Source organism: Microtus ochrogaster, chromosome 18 (genome assembly GCF_000317375.1).
Source record: "Microtus ochrogaster isolate Prairie Vole_2 chromosome 18, MicOch1.0, whole genome shotgun sequence".
Lineage (NCBI taxonomy): Eukaryota > Metazoa > Chordata > Mammalia > Rodentia > Cricetidae > Microtus > Microtus ochrogaster.
The window spans coordinates 44403178-44417522 of NC_022020.1; the positions used below are offsets into that span (position 1 = coordinate 44403178).

Sequence of the window (14345 nt, forward strand, 5' to 3'; positions counted from 1 at the left end):
GCTATGAATCAAAATATAAATTGTGATATGCAGGGTATCTGATATACTGTCGCAATCTACAGGTCGAGGACCACTGGTCTAGAAGAACAGCAACAACTTAAAAATTACATTTCTGAATTAATGAATCTGCCATTACTGTCCATTTTGCTGGAGGGCATAAAGTTTACTGCACCTTCTGTTTTGAGGAAACTCCAAATTGAACTCACTATCTTCTCACCAACACCGCCAGGAAAACCTCTCCTACCGGTTTATTATAATTGTTTAAGGGGAAAGGAAGTGCTGTTTGCCTGTGACATCTGTTTTACACGTATGAAAAAGGTGTTTTGGAGGTTCTTGAATTTTCCAGGGATCAAGAGACATTCAACTACAAGAACGATGTGCATTACTCTACTTAGTTTTCAGTGCTTTATAAAAGGATGTGAACACACATTGGCACTGGTTTCTAGCATTTGACCTAGAAAAGTGTAATTGCATGATTGTTTTTATGCTACATACATTTAATTATCAGAGTATCAAATGGTCATTGCTGTGGTTTGTATGAAACTTACTAGGGCATAGAGAGCACAGCCAGCTGAGAGCTGACAGGAATTAACTGGTCATGAACTCTCTGGTGCTACCTTCCCTCATCACCATGTCATTGCCCTCAGCAGGTTATCAGACGAGGCAAAGATATGCTCCCGTATGTCAATTTTAACATCTGGAAAACTTGTGCTAGCTTGTTAAGTCTTACTTATTGGATGTTGTGCTGAATGTCCATCCCCACTGAAATGATATATAAAAACTCTCAATAATTCATGCCATGGAAATACTGTATTTTATAACACATATGGAAATCATTGGCAGTAAAGTCGATCATGATGACTGTATCAAGGCTGAGACTTTAATGTGCTGGTGTTGGCATAGCTCCTGCCGGCCTGATGTGTGGGTACTTGACTTTGTGATACAGGTAGCCCATTCTCCTCCCTTCCCATGGACATTCTGAGTAATACTTCACACCTAAGTAACTATTTCTCTCTACATGCTTCCTCTTACTTGGGAATAAAATTATTAAAATACAGTTATGATAGAAGTTAAAAATGCGATCTGCCTGTGTGTGTGCATGTATGCGTATGTGCAGGTGCTTGTGCATGTGGAGGCCAGAGGTCAATGTCGAGTACTCTTTTCTGCTCTCCATCCTAGTCTCATTGTCATAATCATTGTTGTTGTCTTCTTCTTCTTCCTCCACTTCCTCCCTCCTTCTTTCTTCTTCTGAGGCAGGGGCTTTTACTGAGCTGACTGTCTAGAGTGACTTGCCAGAATGCTCCATGGACCCCCGTGTCTCGACCTCGCAGCGCTGGGGTTATAGACCTATTCTCTCTTTGACAGGTTAGCTCAGGGCTGCTGCTCTGCTGTCCCTCTGGAGTCCCTATCACCACCACTCTACCCCACTAATCTCTCTTTCTTGGAGCTGGTATTTCTGTTTATGAAATGGGGGGCATCTAAAGGTCAGCCTGATAACCCCACTGTTTGTTGGTTGCCATTCCTAGATGGTTTATAAGAGAACAGGTGCTCCTAATTTCCAGTTTTGATTTACTTGCCCATTTTCCAAATGAATTTTCTCTAAATTTCAGTCCAATATAAATATATAATAAAAAAAAAATTTAGGCCATAGAAATTTTACTATCAATTTTTCTGAGTACAAATAATTATCCCTCGTAGTGGCAATTCATTTGTATTTTAATAAATAAAGCTTGCCTGAAGATCAAAGAGTAAAATAGCCTCCCTGGACAGCCTTACAGACCAGTCAGTAATAATACACACCTTTAATCCCAATAGACGCACTAGTTGCCATAGCAATCAGTCAGTGAATGCCTTTAATCCCAGTGATGCACACCTTTAATCCCAGCTCTAGAGAGGATCATGAAATGGGAGGAGACAGCTCTCACACTCAGTCTCATTCTGAGATTCCTGGAGGCAGGATCACTATTTTAGACTGAGGTAGAGGCAAGAGTCAGTGGGTGGTTGCTTTGCTTTTCTGACCTTCAAATTGAACCCCAATTTCTCTCTCTGAGTTTTTATTAATCGTGCATCAATTCCTATTTTTAAATAGATAATTACTATTCTTAGATGTTTCAAAAAAGAACAAAACCATCAGCTGGTGCACTAAATGAAAAGTTGCCTTCCCATTCTTTTTCTAAATCATCCAATTTTTATGTTTTAAAATACTGAATGAGAATTCCCTCAAGTCCTTCCACTGACAGTCTGCAGAAATATGCAAATCCATACACACATAAAACTGACCTGTGCCAGTAGGTCTTTCTTTAGGATTATGGTTAGAATATGAGAAAACAGGAGAGCTAGGGTACAGGGGTCTTGTACAACCTATGCCTCATGTCAAGCAAGTTTATTAAGAACAGCATCTCATATACTATTCTTTTTTGTGGAAAAAAATAGGGCAGAGTCAGTACAAATCCACTATATGATGGGATGAAGTCAGCTCAGCAGGGAACTAATCAAGCAATGTTGCACAAGGAGAACACAGGATATCTCAAGGGCATCAGAGACCAAGCACACAGCATCTTGAAGACTAATAACCATAGCCCTTAGATGGTGGGAAGAGTAGGGTTCTCAGGATCACAAGCCACAGTTTTTCCTAGGTCTGGCCTCAGGCCATTACCAACTCTACCAAGCGTTTTCCTGGTTTTAGAGAAAGAATTATGTTTCTTTTCTACAACCAGGACTTGATGGAAAGTCTCAGTTTGGTCTATCTAGCCTTCAACACAAAACATTTTATGTTTTGTATGGAAATGTTTCACAACTTGCTTTTGTCATGGGAAATATATCTTTAATACACTTACATAAACATATGAGGCAACCACAATTTTCTAAGAGGTCATCATTTCCTATTTTGTTCTTTAAGTCCACTACTGTAGATATAGTTTACTGTATTTTGCCAATATAGAAAAGAAAACATAACTAACTTTATGTCTATATTTTTAAAGATGAATATAGATAGGATAACATCTTAGGATTAAAGTTAATAGATTAAATGACAAGTACATTTGTATTTTGATAGTCAAAATACTCCTAATATTTTTGTCAGGAATTTATGATTATATTTATGGCCTAACACCTTTAGTGAAATTAGAATTTTATTTTGTCATAGATTATTGGTCAAAAAAGTTATCCCTGTATTGGTTTACATATTTTTATTCTATGTAAGGAAAAATATGTTTAGAATAGCAGTCAAATAATTGTCTTTGTCAAGTGAAATCAGGTCTTTGCTCATCTTTGTATTAGATATGTTCTTATTGATTCACAGAATTTCTTTACATATTTTGAAAAATTTGTCTTTATCTGTGCTAAGAACAGCATTTTTTCACTTTTTCATATGCCTTTTTATTCACATTTGTGGAGTTTTTCTCTTTTATTAGCATGGAATTTATTCTATTTTATAGTCTGAAATTTACCCATCTATTCCTCTACAGATCCAGGGTTGACAAAATGTTGAAGTTATGTCTTTTGGGGCCTAGGACTACATGTCATGTGACATTCCAATCTAATATTTTTCAAATTTAATAATATCCAGTTATCTCAACATCATTTGCTGTACACTTGATCACCTCCTTGATTGGCTACATGATATGTATTTGTTTTGTTTTACTGGACTTTCCTTGTTGAATGTCTTTGGGCCATTTGGGCCAAGCTATCTGCATGCTAAGCCCCTGACAGTCAAGGATAAAGTAACTGGGCAAGTCACCTGTTGGTCAGTGTGTTGGGTGGTGTGTGACTCCACCATCTCCCAGATCTCTCCCTTTCTCACTCAGTCTTTATAGCCCATCACCATATGTCACCTTAGATGGCAGATAAAGAAGCCAAAGATGTGAAAACAAAACAAAACAAAACAAAACTCTCTCAGTCTTTGAGGAGAACCCTTCAGAGACACTTCCTGTGTGGATTATTATTATTATTTATTTATTTAATTATGCCTAACCCTAACCCTAACCCTCGGACCAAAAAGCTAACAACACAAACACTATAGTAAATAATTTATATCTTTTAAAGTCATGCTTTAGTCTGAAGTTCTATCTGCCTTCCTAGTGCTGGGACTAAAGGCATTGTTATCATACTCCTTAATTTTTGACTTTTAAAATTTTACCTTATCTTTCCACAAAAGTGGTTAAACACACTCATTTTTTAGGACTATTTCTCTAGGGTGGTGCTATGGACCTTTTCCACCAAGAAGGGAATTATTTCAGTTCTACTCCCTTAGCCCAGACCCTTGCTTTCCTAGACCTCCTAAAGTTCCATAGTCTTGGTAGGGAGATTAGTTCAATGAAGTGGTGCAGATTAAATCATATTTTAATGAATAGAGACTGTACCAGAAAACCCACTAGCTGAGTATATAAATGCATCAATAATCCAGAGAGGCAGCAGAAGGCATTTCAGTGGGAAGTAAGCTTCCTAAAGAAGCAGACCTGTGGGCCAGTCTCCCGAAAAGCACACATACACTGGCCATGTGGGGATGCTTCAAATGCCCAGTCCAAGTAGAGAACAGGGATGGCAACTCATCTGGAGCCACAGAGCTCCTGGTTACATACAACTATTGTCATCAACGACATGGGAAAGCTTCTTGTGAACAGGCAGGACAAAGAGAAGAATAAAGGATTAATTTCCATGTTTTCTATCTTTGTTACATCAGGCAGAGCTGGCATTTTTTCCATTCATGAAGTTTACTGACTCCACAGCCAGTGAGTGGACCACAAAACGGCATCTAATTCTGACCTACTTAGATATTTCAGAGACATGCCACAATACACAAACTAAGAAAAGGCTAAATTCCTCGGCTACTGTTCAGTGGGCTGTGCCTCTCTGGGCTGTGCCTCTATGGGCTGTACCTCCCATCACCCACCTGTCTGATTGACAGCCCTGACCAAGAACAGGCTGGATCTCAATAATGCCACATTTTAGTCACATTACCTGGAGAGAGTTCCTAGGCCTTTTGTGCTTTGATGTTTTCAGTGGGGGAGGAGATTAGTGTTAGTAGGCCACCCTTCTGCTCTGTTGTGATGATTCAGTAAAACAGCCAGCATAAATTGGGTTATCTTACTGCCCCAGTATTGCCAGAGGTTATAGTAAGTGCATAGTGAACATTAGCCATTATTATTGCTACATGGAGTCTGCGGGCAGACCCAGGCATGAGAAAAAATAACAAAGCAACCTAAAACGCAGTGAGATTTGTGACAGAGAGATTAAGTATGTTTTATTATGGGGTCAGGAAATAGGTTTAGATATGGCAGTCTCATATTCAATATTCTATATTCAACAGAGGGAATAGATCTGTTTCAACCTCAAAGTTCTAAGCTTTCTGCGGGATTTAAGTGATGTTGGCTTTCACCATTTTTTTTTATTGGTGACCTGCAGGGCTTCATCAGCTTCCATTGCTAACCACTGTCTTCCCTCATTATCCAACCCATACATAGCCTTCACTATAAGAAATAGCTGATGCATTTATTTTTTAAAATTAATTTACTCTTGGAAATCTGAGTAGAAGCAAATAATTTTCATCCTACTACAGAGAATTTATCTTCCCAGGCTTAGTGAAGCAGAGTTGCAATAGCAGCAAAGGACACAGTGCCAACACATTCTGGGAGTGTCCCAAGCACAAATAAATGCATTTGCTGTCTCAGACTCCAAGGGACAAGATCCTGTATAAATAAATACACCAAGGCCAAAGACTCTTCAGGATAAATTGAAAATAAGCGACCGACACACAAGGAGCACTAGAAGGAAAGGCCGTAATGCAGCTTTCCTGCAGGCAAAACGCGCCAAGACCGAATAAAAGACTCAGGAATGTTACAGAAGGTACGGTGGGAACGAGGGGAGGACATCTGGCACCCACTGGTCTCTAGCCATGTGCAGGGCAAAACAAACCAACAGAGCATGTTTGCGGAAAGAAGCAAGCGGCGCAGTCTCAGTGGTGTGTCAGAACTACACAAACCTTAGTGTTCCCTCTTCATTTAAGCTACCAGGATATTTATATTCATGAATGTCTGAGTGGGATAAGTGGCCGGAGCAACCACCTCTCGGGATGTGAAGGGATCATTTACTCCACTGAAGAGTCATTTGTCTGCTGTCTGACAGAATTGAAACTAAGCAAGGCCGCAGTAGCTATCATCAGGAAGTTTATGGAACTGTGCCCCTAACCAAAGAGAAGAGAGAAATGGCTTTCTTTCCACACACATGGACAAATATGGATGAGTACTTATTCCAGATGTGGGCTGAGATTAAGGCCTTGAGCAGTAGACCATACTGAACATGAGAGGGGAAACCAGTTGCATAGCAGAAACATCCCAGATCACCTATATTAAACACCACAGCTTCCATGATGGCAGCAAGGCTCTGGCTTCAAACATTAAGGAGATGTAGTCTGTCCTCACCCTGAACCAGAACAAAAGCCATTCATGCACAAACTTCCATGACTGGCAGATCAAGTCTTCCACAATATAGAAGGAGGATGTTCTAATCCACGAGCAGGCAGCAGAGCTGTTCTTCCTTCTTCATAGAAGGCAAATTTTCCCTAACCTCAGAATGATAGGTCAACATAAAGGGACAATGACTCAGAAGATAAAGACAACACACCACAGTTAAAGTTTATCTTGGTCTCCCAGTGGTGGACATACAAAAATGAAATTAAAAAAAAATGAAGGTGAGGCATTGTGGTACTCTCCAATAACTCCAGATTCTGAAGACAGACTTCCTTCCAGAGGCAGGAAGATTGGTAAAAGTTTAAGGATATCTGGACTGTATAGTGAGTTCCAGGCATTCAGGGCTATATGGTGAGTCCCAGTCTCTCAATCAATCAATTAATCAATCAATCAATCAATCAATCAATCCATTAAAGAATAAATAAATAAAGGAATAAACTTTTTTTAAAGGAAAATGAAAGCTGGCCCAATGAAATATTTTTTTTTTGGCAAATTTCCTCTTTCTAAACACAGTTTTATCCTGGTCTCACAGTTGGCCTACTTTTTGGACATGAACTCAGGTCAACAGATCACCATTTAAAAAACTTTGGCTCTTGCTGGTCAGCATCTATTGGTAAGGAGTCTGCCACACCTATCAAAAATCGCTCTCGGGTCTGGGTGTGGTAGTAAAGAAGGAAGAGCTTCTGTCCTCAGGGATCTCATTCAAGCATTGGGGAGAAACAGTCAACAGACACACACAAAGTGCATTGACATCACAATTCCCAAAAATCCACAGCCCTATGTTGTGGTTACCTACAAAAAATACCATCACTCCAGGGACTCACACTCACAATGCTGTGCCCTTTTAGTCTGGGGCAGACAGAGGATCTTAGACATTCAGAGGTTTCCTTTACAAGAACAAAAGCATGGAATTTCATATAGTTAGTTAAAACAGGAAGGACATAATTTAAAAATAAATCTGCCAGTATTCCATTTTACATTTTAACACTGAAATATAAATACCTAGGTTCTGATAATAAAAAAAGTAAAGTAACTGCTGTGGCAATATTTTTAGTTAGAACATCCATCAATTTGAACTTATGATAACACAATTATTAAACTATATGTGACTATGATTCAAAACCAGACATTGTATATAGTAGCCAAAGCTCTGGTATTCCAAGGTGCCCTTTGATATCAATTGAATTAAATAATTCTATGTAAGGACTGTGTGCTCTTTTATACACAGGAACAGTATTACCCAAAGAAAATTGATAATAGGCACTTTTAAGACGTCTCTAAATACATACGCCTTCTAACAAGCGGCGCTTTCACAACACTTCCAGGTTTCAATTCCTAATCAACCCTTGTTCCAATTCCTCCATTTCCACAAATCACAAATACTAAATCATATAATTCTTTCTGGGCAATGTTTAAATGGAGTTGGCTGCCTGGACAGGATGTAAGCCAAGACATGACTGGATTCGAGGCCCCGGGTGGTGCCTATGGTACAGCTCTAACTCCCATTCCCAGAGAACTTGGCGAGTGGCAATAAAGAGTGGTCCTGTCTTCCCCTGAGCTCTGCCTTGGCTCTGCATGCTCTTTTGATGGAGCGTGATGGAGAAAAGACTTCTTCCACATTCAACTAAAAAGAAAGTCATTGTTTGATGTGGAACGGAAATGTCACAACCACTAGAATCAGCCAGTGGCTGCGCCCTCTCACCTATAATCAAAGACTGGCTTTTCTTCCCTCACTCTTGGGTAAAGTTTGGAGTGAGCAATAGGACGAACTCCTCCAAAGACCTAGGAGGGAAAACTGGAACAGCAGCACCCTTTCGGTAGACCATTTAATGTTTGGTCCATTTCTTGCGCTAATTCAGATTAATTTCCCACATTATGCCAGAGTTTTTTTTAACCTTTGCATTTCAAGCACACTGATGATCAATATCATATTGAAGTAGTGCAAATACTTAAATATTATTAGAAAGAATTCCAGAGAAATTTTATGTGGTCCTTAAAATAATCAATGGCATTCTCCTCACTTTGCTGTTGTGAGGATCACGAAATTAGCTGGCAGCACTGTTAAATGTGTAAGACTGTGAAGACACGTGCTGACGGACTATAACTAAATAGAAGAACATGGAAAGCAGAAAATGATACTAACACAAAATTGTGTAGCAAGAAGTGAAACAGTAGCCTTGATGCCCATATGCTATCTCCTCTTTCCCAATGGCACTCAGATTGCCATTTGCTGTGTACAATGAAGTACTCACTTTCCACTTTCCCATTCTCTTGTCTATGTAAATGGGTAGGCTTCTTTATAACTGGTCAAAATAAAGTAAACCAACTATTGCCTTCTATAAAAGGAAAAAACCTTAACTAGAGTAAATGGGGATCTTTTTCTACAGCTAGCTAGAATAATTATATGTTACTGTCTTTAGAAAGTATACTTTTGGGCTAGATGGTGACTTGGAGTATAAGCATGAGGCTCTAAGTTCAGATCTGCAGAATTAATTTAAAGGTTGCTGTGGTAGCATTTATGTAACCCCAGTGCTCTCATAGTGAGACAGAAGGCAGAACGAGGAGAATCCAAGAGCCCTGTCCTGAATCAGATGGAAGAGGAGGATAGGCACCCGACGCTGTCCTCGAACTTCCATGTGCATACCATGGCATGTGCACACCAAAGCATGTGCACGCCTCTCCTCACACACAGGAACATTGTCATCACACACAGGAGCATTGTCATCACACACAGGAGCATTGTCATCACACACAGGAGCATGCACACAAACACACACACACATAAACTAGGCACACGCACATGTGAGCGTGTACACACACAGACACATACACATACATGGACATATGCATTAAAAATTTACCTGTGATGACATACATTGATTAAAGTAAGGTAACGGCGGAGAAATTTCAGTCCTGCTAAAAGCATTCTAAAAATATACATGATCTTTGAAGCTACATGCGTTTAGACATTTCTTAAGTTTTATAATGATGGAGACTTTATCACAGATAAATTAGAACAGTAAATTTACTTGAAATGAATTCACAGGTGAAATGAAACCTACCTTATGAAAGAAATTATAAAAGGCTAAACGGCACTCACTCTTACTACCTCAGAGGCAGTGAGATCAGCCAGATACAGAATGTTCACTTCAAGCCTATAGGACATGCTCCTAAAACCAAATCTATGGGCTACACGCACACCTCCATATTAAGATAAAGAATCAGGGTTATAGTTGTTAGTTTGAGAAGTTCCAAACGCATAGTTTTCGCTGGATTCAGGATCAGCCACCGGGCTTGCACCCTAGGCAATCTCACCTTCGCATTTCTGAGTTGTCTCACTTTGCTTGTGGCCAGCAGGGCATCTGCACTCGAAAGACCCCACGGTGTTGATACAGTTTCCTCCCTGGCACAACCCCGGAATCGCCTGGCATTCGTCAACGTCTGCAAGAAGAAAACATTTTAAACATAAACGAAATTGATTCCCGGACTAGATCAGTATTTTTCTTTTATGTCCGGGGAAAATGTTCTGAGACAACAAGCTGATGGAAGCAGACCCTCTCTGAGTGCTTGTTAATTAACTCAATGTAGATAATACCAAGCATGTCACATGGGTCTTCTGGAGATCCACCTGTGCTGGTCTGTGCTGTGGGACAATCTACCGATTTGGTTATGCCAAAGAATGCTTCTTACTGTGTGTTTTCCTGGTTCTGGCATGGAGTTTATCATTATCTTCTCAGTTTCCCAGTGAATGGTAAAATGAATGCTCCCAACATGCTTCCTCATGGAGTTCAGAGACTATGAACCTTGAGGATTCAAAGGCACAAGATCTCTCTGCCATGAAAATAGGGCAGAATCGCTGGACAGGTCGTGCGTGTGTGTGTGTGTGTGTGTGTGTGTGTGTGTGTGTGTGTGTGTGTGTGCGTACACCATACAAAGCATTGAAAATACGCTATGTAAGCACAGGGGTTAAACTAAAAGCAAAAATGAAGAAGATCTAGGACAAAGCTCAGATATTGAAATGTAACAATAATGCATGAATTAAAACAGAAATCATAAGGCAAACTGAACATGTTTTTAATTAAACAATGAAAATATACCATATACGTCTTGTGAGCTACTGCTAACCTGGTAGCCAGAGGTGAATGCTGAGCAGCAAAATGTCTATATTGCAAAAAAGAGTTAAGTTCTATGCCTAATGATGTAACTTTTTATATCCACACATTTTAAAAGCTTAATTAAATGTGAAGTGAATAAATTCAAGAGAACATGACAAAATATAAAACAAAAAAATATAGATAACTACTGTAAATTCAGGGTTTCTGGGAATATGAGTAAAATTGATGTATTGTGTCAGTATTCATTATAGATATAAAAAAACCCTTATTTTATAATACAAGTAATGAGAATGAACATATCACCACAGAGTCTACAAAGATAAAAAAGATCTAAAGAATGAACGGCAGGAATTCAATAATTAAGGTGAAATACACAAGTCTGTTGAAAGGTACAAATGCCAAGGCTCAGTCAAGAACAAACAGACATTAAGAATAAAGTATATCCATTAAGGCAGTCTCACTCACAGTTTAACACAGAGAACACCTCATGCCTCAGTGGACAAGCCACTGAAGCCTATCAAAGATTTAAGGGAAAATGACAAAAATGTCATCCAAACTCTCACAGCACGAAAATGTGATGCTGTCCTGCCGACGTGACTAAGAAGATATCTGTCTGACCTCAAAGTCAGACCAAGACAATACCAAAGGAAACATGAATAAAAAGAACAGAATTGAATAATCTTCCTCTGGGATAGGCACACAAAATTATGAGTCAAACTTAGGAATACATGAGAAAAACTGTGTAACAGGACCAGAAGATGTTTATCCCAGGAATTTAAAGGTTTTCTTAAAAGCAGAGGGAAATATTAATCAATATAGTCCTTCATATTAATAAATTAAATTAAAGCCATCATGAACCTATAGATTAGAAAAACAAATATCAGACTTCAACTCCAATTCAAGATTTTAAAAGCCTCAATAAATCAGAAATGTGTAGTAGTGGCTCATGTTGACAGAATGCTCATTTAAGATTAGACTTGTTCATTACATGATTAGTTTGGTCAATGTATACAGCCAAGTTACGTGTGTTTTGGCTATAAATATCTTCACTAATTAATCTTAACCAAGGTAATAGCCAAATCTCCTTTTCAACCAAGAACTAAAATTTAATAAACAAATTTCTTCACCATGTTTTTAAGTTTTGGAACAAGCAGAGACATTTAAAAGCCCAATACTTAACTATCAATGCCATAAATTAATAATTGTATTGCTTACATCTTAATATAACTAAAGATTTGAAGTAGATACATTTATTTACAATTACAAAAGACAAAACATCAGGTATTAATCTTAAGTAAAATATCACTCTAATTAGAATATATGCATGTGAATAGATAAAACACAAACTACATGAAAATAGTATACACATGCAAATAAACAGCTGTTTACATAGGACATAAAATCTCATAAAAATTCTTGGAAGGATTTAATACAACTATCAAAATTTTGAATTCACTTGGTTTGTGATAGCTTAAACTTAAAGGTTACTATGAGCTAACTTTGGTCACTTAGTGCCACGGAAATGGAGATGGCACACCACTAAATGTGGATGAAGGTTGGAGATGGCACACCACTAAGTGTGCATAGAGAACAAAACAAGAACTCACCCCACTATCAACATTAAAGAAGTCAAAGGTTGTTAAGCGCCCCAAGAATGCACACCTGATACTGCTTATCTAGTTATAGAATATTATCATAGACAGAGCTAAAACTTAAAAAGCCAACACAATAAATCTTCCTATTTTCTCCAAAGATTAAGTTTCCTAAAGTATTATCTTAATTTTGTATTGCCTCTCATTTCTCACAGTTACTGTGTTCTTTATGAAGCCATGTTGCTTTATTCTCTCTTAAGCCATGGACCAATAGAAACTGCAAGAGCCATAGGGTAACAAACTCTCAGAGATGGCCTGCCTTGGTTAGTATGATCAGTGTTTTCAAGCCTGAACTAAAGCAATTTCTATTGTCTTCAATGCATCTGACATTTGTTTTTAACTTAAAAAAATTCCAAACATCCTATAAAGTGACTGACCAGTATTATCAAAAAATGTGTGACATGCATGCCAGTGTGTCGTTTTTAATGTACCACCTCTCCCAAACTAACTTGGCAGAAATGTTCAGGAAACAGTCTAGGAACAAGAGAAAATGAAATCATAGAAAGCTGTAGTCTAGAAACCTCCTAAACTGAGGATTACCACAGGTATGGAAACTTCCTAACCAAGAAAATAAATCTTGTGATGTTACTAACACCTGCCTACAGAATCCCAACATGGACAACACATCCTTTAAACAGTTGTGCTCTGAAATATGAGGCCTCTGGCAGAACACCAAAGGGAAATAGACATGCACATAAGGACGAGGAGATTTAATAATTGTGCCTACCTCGGCATCATGACTTTTGAACCCAGATGATTTCTTTCCTTGAAATACTAAGTTTGAAGGCATTTAAATCCTGCAAACGTTTCTTGGCCCAAAGGGTATTTACTGCCTTTTCTGTGTGTGCACTCATAGTAGGCATTGTCAGACACACCCCAAGCTCACCAGTGAATTAAAAGATGCCTGCCTTTATGAAATTACATTCTACAGTCAGGGAACTAAGCCAGTGAGAAAAGAAGTATATTAGAAGCTGAAAGGTGATGTAGAATAAAGAAAACACATTATTATAATATCTATGCAATGGGTTATCTTATTTTTAATAGTTACCTATGCTTATGGTGTCCTATGCACCCTAATTCTCTAGAAGCCTCTAGAGAAGAGTATATCTAGAATGTATTAAAGTACATCTATACATAAAGAAAATAGTTTCAATTCTCAGACCGGTGAGTGTTCACAAGAAAAATAGAGAAGCTTCCTATTCGTAGTGAAGAATATTAAAATCAGCATTTAACACAGCTTCCATCCTTGAAGTTTTCTCTGTAATAGTTACTAGAAAGCCTCATAAGTCCACAAGTGACCTGACTTTCATTCTTGATAAGTACTCGTTTTCTGATCTGTGGAGTTGTCTTGTCATTTCCTCAGTGTCCCTGGAACTCTCTTCTGAAGATCACTATGACACAGTGATTAAGATGTGATTAATTCACATCAGTATAATCACGGGTTGTCTTAACTGAGCTGAGACAGTTCATTTCAGTCTGGAGTATCAGCACACATGGGATGCCTTGAGAACGAGGCACAACTCTAAACACAAAGCTTATTTATGCTTTACATACTTGAACACAGTGCTTCACAATAATTTTACTCAGGACTTTAATGATGGTGCATTTTTGAATAGATTAATTTTTTCTTTGTCCACATGCATAAGGTTCTGTGTGCTTTCCAGATGAGTGCAGGTACACCGAAACTCTGTCTCAAAAAACCAAAAATTAAAAATAACAGAAATAGAGTTTAAAATAAAGTCACATAAAGATGGAAAACACACAGAGAATATGGATACTGTATGTTATTATGCTCTCTTTGAAATGTTTGAATGCTGAGGAAGGAGCAACAGCTGCTAAAAGATATTTGCTTATAAATGCTGCTGAATTAATCCAAGATAAGTATTTTGAAAATACCTTGATTTCAAAATTGAAGGCAAAAGGTATGTTACTTTGGAGAAGAGATTTTGCTTTTGTTTCCACAGGAAATAAGAGGCTGCGGATTTATTCTGAGTTAAGAAAAATCAGGTTTGATTAAGGAAGACCATCTGAGAAATCTTTGGTAGGAACAGATGGCCCAGATGTCTCAGTTCTACATCCAGAACAAATTCAAGATGCTGCCAGAGATGATC

General features: G+C 38.3%; 1 protein-coding gene across 1 annotated transcript in view; it reads right to left on the minus strand.

Moving 5' to 3' along the window:
- Nucleotides 1–14345, minus strand: part of Fbn2 (fibrillin 2) — a 202491-nt gene that overhangs the window by 129883 nt on the left and 58263 nt on the right. The window contains exon 7 of the mRNA XM_005356130.2: nucleotides 9783–9908. Coding sequence (XP_005356187.1) covers nucleotides 9783–9908 — 126 coding nt within the window. The remainder of the gene's footprint in view (nucleotides 1–9782; nucleotides 9909–14345) is intronic.